General features: G+C 37.2%; 1 protein-coding gene across 3 annotated transcripts in view; it reads left to right on the top strand.

The window, feature by feature from the left end:
• The window catches only part of LOC149079092 (putative polypeptide N-acetylgalactosaminyltransferase 9), a 90,494-nt gene extending 79,405 nt beyond the window's left edge, over nt 1-11,089 (top strand). For all 3 annotated transcript variants that reach the window (XM_089241381.1, XM_089241382.1, XM_089241383.1), the window contains exons 5-11: nt 1,414-1,627; nt 4,140-4,257; nt 4,600-4,785; nt 4,903-5,031; nt 5,141-5,254; nt 7,310-7,438; nt 10,215-11,089. In XM_089241381.1, coding sequence (XP_089097507.1) covers nt 1,414-1,627; nt 4,140-4,257; nt 4,600-4,785; nt 4,903-5,031; nt 5,141-5,254; nt 7,310-7,438; nt 10,215-10,379 — 1,055 coding nt within the window. In that variant the 3' untranslated portion in view covers nt 10,380-11,089. The remainder of the gene's footprint in view (nt 1-1,413; nt 1,628-4,139; nt 4,258-4,599; nt 4,786-4,902; nt 5,032-5,140; nt 5,255-7,309; nt 7,439-10,214) is intronic.
• The last annotated feature ends 1,004 nt before the right edge of the window (nt 11,090-12,093 follow it).

The following is a 12,093-nucleotide window of genomic DNA, read 5'->3' as shown; positions in this document are numbered from 1 at the left end:
TCACCGACTAAACGTGGTTTGCGACGCCATGTTCTATCGCAATTTTTGTTCCTCTTGATGCGTTTCATCACCCCCTCTGAGTTTGCCGCCATTTCAAGGCAACACCCTGTATACTACTACTACTACTTAACGTACATGCACTTCGTATACAGGGTGTCTTGTAAGTCCTAATTCTGCCTTTATCTCATCAACCGTTTGTCTTAGAGGTATAGTTCTAGTTTAAAAAATGCTCAAAATATGTGTTCAAGAATCACTCGGTACTAGTTTCGAGAGTGAAAATACAGTGTGTAATAAAATAAGGTATCCGAATTTTTATGCGGTCCCTCTGTTCTCTTAAATTTTTAAGCAACGATATAACCCCTTGAAGTTAATTTCATTCTCATATCTACGCTTCTTGTAGGTAAATGCTACCTATCAGCCAATTTTTCGTTTTGTTAATACAATATCAAGTCGAGAAAAGGCTTTCGGCTCACTCTGTACTTGAAACACATTTCCTTATTGTGATTGATTTATGTTACGCGGTGAATGTGATAAATCGGTTATTATGTATACTTACCAGTCGTCTTGGTAAGTTTGATGAATTGAACACATTGGGGTCATTCGAGTATGTATTACGTCAGCATCGGGGGGGGGGGTCCGGATTTGCTGACTTTTGATGACAGGGGGGGGGAAGGGGGGTTTGAAGGTTTCTTACGTCATCAACCACCCCTTTTTGAAGATATGAAATATTCTAAGCTGCTGACGGGGGAAGGAGGGGGTGTCAGTGTTTTGCTAACTTTTGCTGACAAGGGGGGGGGTCAAAAATGGCTGAAAATCTGCTTACGTAATACTTGAATGATCCCTTTTTTACCAGCGAATATGCATAATACCCTAGAGTAATTGGTGAATTAGATAAATATGAAAAAAATCCTGAATGAGTCTAGTATGTGTGATGAATATAGTCGGACCCCAATATAATTATGACAAATTTCACTATCTCACCTCGATATAATGATAACACATGTATGAATTATCATGTATAGTATATTATATAGTACGACTTATCATGTTTACGAACAACGCGACGCTTGGGTACTATGCATAACCGCCGGTAAAATTGATAAATTTAAGGAAATTTATCAAACTTAGCAAAAGGCTCAGCGATTATGCATGATAACCGGTTACTATGTATACTAATCGGATTTATCACATTCACCGCGTAACATGTACGTAATACAACAATATCCTAACATAAATGCATCATGCATACTTATGTCATACATACAAATAATTTTTTGAGGCTTTCCTTCAAATGTAAAAACAGTATGAGTTTAATTTGTATAAATAACTTTTGTCGAAATTTCTAAAAAGTTCAATTTTCCAAAAGAGTAAAACTTTTATGTCTCACACTGACTTGTTATCTTCTATTTGTAGGATGGTTAGAGCCTCTGCTGTATCGAATCCATCAGAACAAGACGAACGTCGTTTGTCCGGTGATAGATGTAATCGGTGACGATACCTTTGAATATCATCACCGAGATTCTCGAGCCATCAGCGTCGGAGGATTCGATTGGAATCTGCAATTCAACTGGCACACGATCCCGAGGAGGATCAAGAAAATTAGGAAACAGAGCTGGGCTCCTGTCGAGTGAGTTACGAATGTTGATTCCCATCATAGAGTAATAACTAAATAGCATTAGGACTTTGATTATGTTTTTGAAATGTGAAATTGTTAGGAATGGAAAAGACTCATCAGACCCAAGTTCTTGTCAGTGACGAGTTTAGATTAAAGGCCGATGCACACGTTCAGGTTTACCTGTCAGGTATAATTATTGGGCAAACCTGAATGTGTGTAGGTCCGCTATACCTGCACAGTCTTTTTTTTTACCTGAAAGGATTGGTTTCTTCATTCGACGTACTCGTGCTGGTAAACCTGAATGATGCGAATGGTACCGAACTGTTTAGGTATGCCTGTACAGGTATATCTGCGCAGTCAAACCTAAACGTGTGTAGCGCGCTTGAGTTTAGATACTGATTCTCGATGTACCTTGATCCGAAAAGTTACCTGACACCCGATGCCGAGAAAGAGCAGCGGTATCATAGTCTGGGCAGGCATCATGTTAGATGGCCGCTCTCGGTTCGCTGTTATGGACGGTGTGCAGCCGTTCCACATGATTTCTGTCCAGACCATGATACCTCTGTTGATATAGCCGCCTCTGTTTTGGGAGTTGGAGGGAAAAGAAAAAAAAAACGACAATTTTCTTTTACAGGGAGTCCCAAATGAAGGAAGAGGGATATCTAAGGTTGTGGAAAAAATTTCAAGTACGACCTGAAAAATCACCATGCCTCGATAACTTGTGGATGTAAATGCATGAGAATTTTAGAGAAATTATTACAAGTGGAACTAGATATTTTACAATGAAAATAATTTTGACGAGTGCTGCACTGTTTCAGAAAAAAGTGTCGAAGTTATAGTGAAGGTCAAAACCTGGAAAAAGGTATAAGAATAGGCCTACGCGTGTTTCTTATGTTGGTTTAACAACCGAGACTGTTTTGATCAGTCATGCGCTGTAAAATCTTTTTTTTTTTTTTTTCTGAAAGTGTAAAGATGGTTAAAGACAACATATTCATTGTGCATTGAAAAGGGGAAAATACTTGCCCTCAGGGAAAACTTCGATGCCTTGTCATGAAATTTCGAGAAGAATTGAAAGATTGAAGACTGTTGGTTAAAGTTTCATAAATGGGTTAGAGCAATTATATGGACTGAAAGCTTGCTCAAGAAGGCATTTTTCTCTTACCATTCGTCAGAAAAAAAACCCGATTATTCACAGTTTTTAAGTGAAAAAAAACCTCTCTGTGTAATTCAGAAGAAATACAACTTGTCTTGCACACGTCGAAAAAATTCAAATGCCTGGTTTGAAAAATCGAAGTGCAACCTCCCCTTATAAAACAGCATAGAGAAAAGTGAGAGTTAACCGAACGGCATGTATCTTTCGGTGCCAAGTGGGGTGAGGATGTTTTCTTTGATGAGAAACAATTTATATGGACTCGATGGTTTTAAATATCACTGACCTATGACAGAGTCATATTTTTATTATAGGCATTTCAAGACAATTTCAGCAAAATTTCAATTTCTTGAGGCACCTCTCACAACTTTTAGACAGTTTTTGTTTTAATAGGAAGGTCAAAACCTGGGCTAGAACAATGATCCCGCACATATTTTAAAGTCCAAATGGTTTGAAGCCGATTTACGTGGAACCTCGTGTCATTGAGAAGTGCTTTTCTTATTCCTGTAGTGCACTTACGTTGCATTTTGACTCATGAACGGTATTATTGCTTCTGTTTCAGAAGCAGTCAGATTGATTTCTCTGTTAGTTAATTCTCTTATTTCTTCTATATACTGTATATGCCTACATCATTGAACCCTTCTCCATAAACGATAAAAAAAAAAAGGCGTTTTCGTAGTGCAAGCTATTCTATTGTTCATACAAACTACTGGGAGAGATGTGACTTATTCCTTCTCTCAATACTCACGGATTTGCAGATTTAATAATGATACAATTATAGTATGCAAATTAGCCAGGGCATATACATGTATAGCAGGTATATCTACAGCAACGGGTGATCGAATTTTAGTTCTTATTTTTTTTTTTTTGATATAATTGACTATGGATTCAATGATGTCGCAATAACGGGAAATCACAGTGACGCTGACCTTTGGCAATATTTCGAATTTTCCTTGCAAGCTTTTTACTTTTCGAAACATTCAAGCAACAGTTTTGAAGAAAAAGTTTCAGAAGCACCAGAGTAAACCTTTAGGAGGGATTTCTAGAACATTTATTTAACACGTACATCTTATATTTTGTTCCGATACGAGAATCATTACCTCATCAGTGTTTTCCAGAAAACTGGGATCGGGAATACGAAAACCGCGAATATGAAACCCGCGAATACCGAGGGGCCGACCGTATTTACATCCACGGGTTTTGAGATATGGCGATTTTTCTCTCGGTTGCCTTTAAACTTTTTTTTCTACAACTGTAGTCTCTGATCGTTAATGTGTTAAAAAGTGTTTGTGTGTTTTTTCAATATTTTTTCATCTTTCTGTATAATTTTTTTCTTCATTACTGATTTTTGCCTTTATTTATTATTTAATTCAGGACACCGACTATGGCTGGTGGTTTGTTTTCGATCGATAAAGATTTCTTCGAACATCTGGGAACGTACGATAGTGGATTTGATATCTGGGGAGGCGAGAACCTCGAACTTTCCTTCAAGGTCAGTACCTTCTGTCAATCTCGATAGATTTGTCGTTTCAAACTCCATACAGTCGAATCCCGTTATAACGAACGCCAAGAGACCGGAGGAATCACTTCGTTAAAACGAAATTTCGTTATAAAGTAATTCCAGGTTACCTAGCATTGCTCCTTTGTAAACTTATTTTGGGGGATTAGAAAAGTGTTCGTTAAAACGAGATTTTCGCTATAACAGTATTCGTTAAAACTGGATTCGATTGTATTAGTATTTGATGAAAATATCAGCTTACTTATTGATTAATGTCTAAGCTCTTGTTTAGTACAATCTTTGATTTCATGCCGAGTTCTGATTGATTCGCTTTAGTCATGGATGTGTGGTGGAAGATTGGAAATCATCCCATGTTCCCACGTTGGTCACGTCTTCCGCAAGAGGAGCCCTTACTCTTGGAGAACCGGCGTGAACGTCTTGAAAAGAAATTCGGTTCGGTTAGCCAAGGTATGGATGGACGACTACGCGAAGTACTATTACGAAAGGATTGGTGATGAATTGGTAAGTTCTCATCGTGGTTTTATATGAGTTCCTAATTTTACCTGGAAATTTTACCTGAATATATATAATGTTTCCTTGTTGCTTCTGTATTATACAATTGTGATGACTATTCTGCAGGGTGACTATGGTGATATAACCAGCAGGTTAGAGTTGAGAAAAAGTTTGAAGTGCAAAAGTTTCAATTGGTATTTGGACAACATATATCCAGAGCTATTTATCCCGGATGAAGCCGTAGGCAGCGGAGAGGTATGCGTGTTCATTAATGAGCGCATACATATTAATTTACGTTGAAAAAATAGTACCACCATTCACATTATTTTGCGGATTATGGTTAATGCTCTCTATATTTTTACAGATTCGTAATCTTGCTGGTGATGGCAAAGCGATGTGCCTCGATAGCGCATCTCGGAAGAGCAACTACCATAAACCGGTTGTCATGTATCCTTGTCACGGAGCCGGTGGCAATCAGGTAACAAAATTTATTCATTCATTCTGAACAAGATTGAGAACCTGTATATAACACCATGAGGAAAAGAAAATGTCTTTGATCCCTTAAATTACTCATTTTTACTTTGGGAAAGATTCACGTTTTCAAAATACTTCTAAATGTAATTAAAAGTCAAGACAGTACCGGTTAGGTTTTCCAATCAAAGCGTTTCAGTGAATGCAGGTCTGGAATCTCAGGCATAAATGCTAAAGGCGCAAATTACTGACGGTCGCAAAACAGGATCGAAGTCCATCGACAACGTATTTCTCTACTATATTATATACATAATATATTATATTATGCCTTGCCTTATGACAATAACTGCTTGCTACCGAAGCTGTCGCTTAGAATTCTATTTATAGATATGCCATTATTAACAAACCTTTTTATACACAGTGGGGGGGGGGGTGGGGTGTAGGTAACAGAGCGTGTGGCATTTTACTGGTGAACCGTTGATCCTTGAGGCATACTTTTAACTGGGAAAAAGTACCCAAATAATCAGATATATCGTTCATGTTGCAAGGGGTTGCATAGTTATCAAAATAAAAAACTAATATTTTATACAGTCGCGCGTGCTCGGCAGTTCAATTAGAAAGTTGTTGCTCTGGTTCTCCTGATGTCAACCAAAAAAATTCTATGGTTTTAAGTGCATTATTCGCTGAGATATTAGAATTTGAAAAGCGGAGGAAAGTTGGAAAGAAAACAACGTTAAATACGAGTAAACCGTTTTACCCGTAATAGCTTCTTGAGCACAGGGTCTCCATATAATTTTTTTTTATTTTAATAGCTATGCAACCCGTTGCATTTTATTTTAATAGCTTGCAACACGGGAGAAAAATTGGGAAAAGGTGCATTAAATGCGAGTAAAACGGTTTTCCCGCATTTAGTGCTGTTTTTTCCCAACTTTCCTTCATTTTTCGAATTTGGATATCTCAGTGAATACTGCACTTAGAAATGGGGAATTTTTTGCTGCCCTTAGGAGAGAGACAGAGCAACAATTTTCTAATTAGGTTTCGGGCACAGGGTGTCCGTAAAAAAATTAATTTTAATAACTACGCAACCCTCTTTGCAATATGAACAACATTCTGCACGTGAATTCTACACGTTATTTGGATACTTTTTCTAATTGGAAGTATGCCTCTAGGATCAACGGTTCGCCAGTAAAATGTCATACTCTCTGTTATTTATGCACCCTGCATAATGCTTTATACGAATGTATCAATATCGTAGAGGACTGCAACATGCTTTAGTTTAGCCAAATGAGTGCGATATACAGTGGTATCCCGATATAACGATATTCTGTGGACCAAGGAAAAAATATCGTTGTAGAGTAGTGGCTCTTTATCAGTAGTGTACGCACCCGTGGAGACAGCAATTTTGTGAGGTGCAGAACTGAAATTTTAGTTTATTACGGGTGCGTGAATGTGCAGCGAATTTCAATGAGTCATTTATACCTAAAAAGATCCACTGTTTCAGAAGAAAGTGTCGTTGTATCGAGAGGCGAAACCCATCATCACTTACTACTAAAATTATATTCTGTCCCTGACACCTTTTCTTAATCGACGTTTTTAGTAAAGCCAGGAAATTCACTTGTGAGCATTTATTGGCCTCAATAAATTGTAAATAAATTGATTTCTTGATTTCGTGTCTTGCCCATAAAGCAGAAACAGTGGCAACTCCATTAATGTTTTGTGTAGAGATGCACAATATCGCGAAATGCCTTCGGAGCAACAAAACCTAGTTAGACGTTTATGAATACATTGTAAGATATTTTCTGAGCGAAATAAACATATATAATCGTACTCATTTGAAAATCTGTTTAAAATATCGTTATACAGAAATTTATCGTTGTCTTGGTTTTTGTTTATCGTTGTATCAAGAAGTAGTGAAAACAAGATTTGAAAAAAATATCGCTGTATTGAGCATCGTTTTGTAGAGGTTTCACTGCTCATTGCACTAGCAATTACTGCACATTTTTTTAATACTTACCGTAATCTACAAAAAATATATATGTTTTACTTTTTTTTATGGCGTCAGTTCTGGTTGATGAGTGCCTATGGAGAAATCCGAAGAGACGATGCCTGCCTCGATTATGCCGGAAAAGATATAGTTTTATATCCTTGCCACGGTTCAAGAGGAAATCAGTATTGGATTTACAATCCTCAGGTAAATTATAAATCTGTAAAACATGCTTCAAAAATCAGGGAGACTGTAATAGAGTGTGAAATCCCCTCTTTTTTAACAGACAACTTCCAGATGCGGTCACCCCTCTTTTACGGTCAAATAATAAGTTCCCCTTAGTATAATAAAAGTCTGCATTTCAAACCCCTGATTAACGACCTCCCCCCTTCTTTTTTTTTTGTCCCGCTGGTGTCCGCAAAAAGAAGTTTTACTGTATTGTACCTTGGAACATTATTTTTCAAACTTTTTGTTTCCCCGTTTTTACCGTAAAATTTCACCAAATTCATTTTTAGTATCTGTATACTGTATGATGAACATCGGGTGATATTTAAATCAACTTTCTGTTCATGAATGGATTTCAGGCCAAGGATTTACACTATAAAAGATTGATAAAAGATCTTTTACAAAACTTGAAAAACAACCAATTAGCCTATTTGGTTAAATTCGCTCGAATGTAACCAATGTGCTTATTGGTTGCATTTTTCAAGTTTTATAAAAGAACTTTTACTAAACTTTTATAGTGTAATCCCGGCCTAAGACCGGGCTAAAAATGCTCCAAAGTACAACATTGGGTCTTGCACATTGAAACATGTAATGTTGATCGTGAAATATGGTAAAATTACTAATGCCTGAATTACAGTATAAAAGTTTGATGAAAGATCTTTTATAAAACTTGAAAAATGCAACCAATAAGCGTATACGTTACATTCGAGCGTCTAATGTAACAAATAGACTCATTGGTTGTTTTTCTCAAGTTTTGTAAAAGATATTTATCAAACTTTGATAGTGTAATCCAGGACTAAGCCAAAAAAAAATACAAATATTACTGGGGGAAAATAATATAATGACTATTTTTTTAATATAAATCATATATTAAAATGAGAAGTAACAAAATAACGACACATATATATATGATTACTAATATACATACACAAAACCAACAATAATATATGTACAGGGTCTTGAACTTTATTAGAATTAAAGTTCCCGTACTCTGAGTAGTTTTTCTCAAAAACGATTCATCCGAAAAACAGCCAAATTTTCTGGATGAGACTGTGGAAGAGAAAAAGTAATTCAATTTTTGACTCCCCCCAGTGCATATAGCGTATATATTAAGTTTCAATGGAATACATCTATCAGAACGGGTGCTATATAGATCTGACTAGTTTCAGTATACTACTTCACCAACCATATCGCTATATATACTGCCATTAGTGAGATGGGTTGGAAGTGAAGGTGTTCTGTATCGGTGGACGCCTCGAGTTCGTTAGGGAAAATATCTTATCTATATCCTCCCTTGGGTTCGAACCCGGGACCCTGACAACAACCTTCACGATGGTAGACGAGCATCTTGCCACTCGGGCACCGTTTCAGTATACTGACATTACTCAGACCTGTGAAGCACCCGTTCTCATGGAGCTAGTCCATCGAAACTTGGTACATGCGCTATATGGTCTAAGGAAAATTCAGTAGAAAAAAAGCGCCAATTTTTCCCCTTGAGGTCAAAAATTGTTTTTTTTTTTAATTGCATAAATCTCACAAAAATCACAGTTTCATCAAGATATCCAGCAAATTCGGCTGTATTCGGAAGAACCGTTTTTGAGAAAAATTACCCACAGAGTATGGGAGCTTTAATTATAATCACCCTGTAGATTATATAAATGCATAATTATTCCACATTATAGTTGTAGAAAGGAAAATTATATCTTTAGTTCCAAGGGCGTATAGCGGGGGGGGGGGGGGAAACTTGACGGGTTGTATTTTCCTCCCCTCTCTCTCCTCTTAAGGAAATTCACTTGGTAGAAGTTTTTGTTGGACGCATCCCGCACAGTTTTTTCTAAAAAATTTGATCAGGAAGTAACCAAATAGCATAGAACTCTTAAATTTAATTTAAAATATAAATTATATTTAAACGCGAAAGAAGTATTAAAAGTTAGTGTAAGTTGAGTATTACAAGGTTTTAATACTGAGTCCAACTTTCATGTTGTTCCAAGGTATCTTTTTTGTGTTTCAAATACACAATACTCTGCCATTAACTTTTTTCACAGTGCTCGGTATGATTGAGCACTTGATTTGGTTCATCACGTGATTGTATATAGATCAGCGTTTCTCAACCTTACTGAACTTTAGAACCAGTAAAATTTTTTTATACATTTGTCGTTTTTTCACCGATGCATATTTACATTTGTAATGTTTGATAAAACCGTGATTAAATAGCGTTTTCATAATTATTATGGTAATTATGGCTATAAATGCAAATGTATTCATCTTATGTATTTGCCAGTTTCAACGATTTTTTCCTCAATTTTTCGGTGATTTTGATTGCAATTAGGGATTTTGCCGACTTATGGCAACGTTTTTGATTACTATTGTCGACATCCCGTATTTTACCGTATATAAGAGATCTTAGTACCCCTTATTATTCTCAATGAAGTCATCTATTCATATGAATGTCCCTCATACGTCCTTCCCCCCCCCCCACCGTCGCTTTTTTTCTCCTTCCTTTTCTCTCTTTCTTCATTTTTTAACCTGCGAACAAGGCTATCAAATTCACTACCTATGCGTCTAATGTATATTAGGCGCATAGGTGATGAATTTGGTACGCGAAGGGGGGTTAAAACTATTTCAAGTGCTTCAAGGTTTACTATGTACCAGGTACAACAGTCTCCCTTAATTCATGTCACATAGAAATAACTTATCGAATTCCGTAAAATAATTTTGGAAAGTATAATATATATTTGACTATGATTTTAAATTACAGACAAACAGACTTCAACACGGCAGCAGTGGCTTGTGCCTAGAGATGGCGGAAAACAAACAGAAGATAACCATGCAATCGTGCTCGAGCGAACCGAGACAAAGATGGCTGGTCCAAAACTACGACCCCGCGAAAGCCAAGCGTGCCAAGAAGAACAAATCGTCCTAACGACGGGAACCTCTAGTGTTTGTACATAATTATAAGAATCGAAACGTGAACTAATTCGTCTCTGAATCATTACATGCAGGATTCGGATCTTTGAATACAAGAAAGTTGAAGGCAGACATTTCATGAGCATGATCTCGACAACCATCGTGAGATCACCTGTTTAGATGAACGAGACACCACGAATCGGAATGATATCGGAAGAGGTATGGAGACCGGAAGACAACAGCAACACGATCCTACGTCATCAATACGGCCATAAGGATTTCCGGATACACTTAGAGAATGTGCCTTATATCCTTAAAATCAATGACTTTTGTTCCCGAGGAGAGAATACAGGAAACATACGCAAATAAATTGGCCTGAGCACACTGGATGTTGCAACAGCCGATATGTAAATAAACCATTGAATGACCGGGGGGAATGGGTGAAGGTATATTTTGATTGTACTTTTGATACTTTCCAAATGAATTTTGCATCTGTGAATACACGCACTGGGGAAAAAAAATTGCTTTATTGCCGGTTCGTGTCGTGGGAACCAATACTGAACATTCCATTAGTATTAATTGGGAGGTGGGACTTGGAAAAAAAAAACTCTTTGTACTTATGTAAATATTTACATGCTTAAAATGTACAGGGGGCTATTGAAATGTGCCGAAAATATGGCAATGTGTTCTTAAATTCATGAACTAAATTATATTTATTTTTCTTTATCCTTAGACTTTTTTCTTACATGAAACTGATACTGAAGTCTAAATCCATGTAATACAGAGGGTGGTTATAAACAAACTGACACTAGTCCGACCGTTGTAGTAGACGTATTGCATTGAAACTCGGTATACAGGGTGATTCAGAAAAGATGGAGGAAAAACTTTAAGAGGTGATAGTACACACCAATACAAACAATTGTCATCAAAGAATGCATGGTCTAACATGAAACGCAATTGAAATGGCCGCTCCGCAAACGTTAAAACGGCATTCCTGTTGAAATGTATCGGGAGAAAAAGAACGCCATGCATGCAAATGTAACCTGAGGAAGAAGAAGAAACCGTATGCAAATCTGCGTCACAGTGAATAAAAGTCGCGGACTCAGTATTACTAAAGTGCACCATCATCCCGTACGTTACAACTGTTAGAACTGTTGCACACTGGAATGACTTCACAGGGCCTGGCGTCCTTGCCTTTTATTCACTGTGGAGCAGATTTGCATATGGTTTCTTCTTCTTCTTCCCCAGATTACATTTGCATGCATGGTGTTCTTTTTCTCTCGATAAATTTCAACAGGAATGCCGTTTTACCGTTCGCGGAGCGACCGTTTCGAAACGCGTTTGCGTTTCATGTTAGATGATGCATTCTTTGATGACATTTGTTTGTATAGGTATGTACTATCACCTCTTAAAGTTTTCTCCATCTTTTCTGAATCACCCTATATACGTTATTTGGACCATGGAAAAACGATAACTGCAATAAAAATGCGTCACTTTTTCATCTGAACTTTTTCTGTTGAATTTTTCTGTCCCCCCATATACCAAGTTTCGTCAAAATACCTCCATCAGAATGGGTGCTACATACGTCTGAGTGGTGTCAGTTTATTTATAACAACACCCTGTACATTCAACCACCAGAAAAATCAGACCCTAATTTCAAAACCAACGTAATAGGAAATAGGCTCTTGTGCCTTTGAATGCTCATGGAGTCATAGGCGCCGAAACCTGGG

This window comes from Pholcus phalangioides, unplaced genomic scaffold (assembly GCF_987345545.1).
Source record: "Pholcus phalangioides strain wild (caught in Gottingen) unplaced genomic scaffold, Ppha-v1.0 ptg000013l_1, whole genome shotgun sequence".
NCBI classification, from domain to species: domain Eukaryota; kingdom Metazoa; phylum Arthropoda; class Arachnida; order Araneae; family Pholcidae; genus Pholcus; species Pholcus phalangioides.
This window is presented reverse-complemented; position numbering and strand designations above follow the sequence as displayed.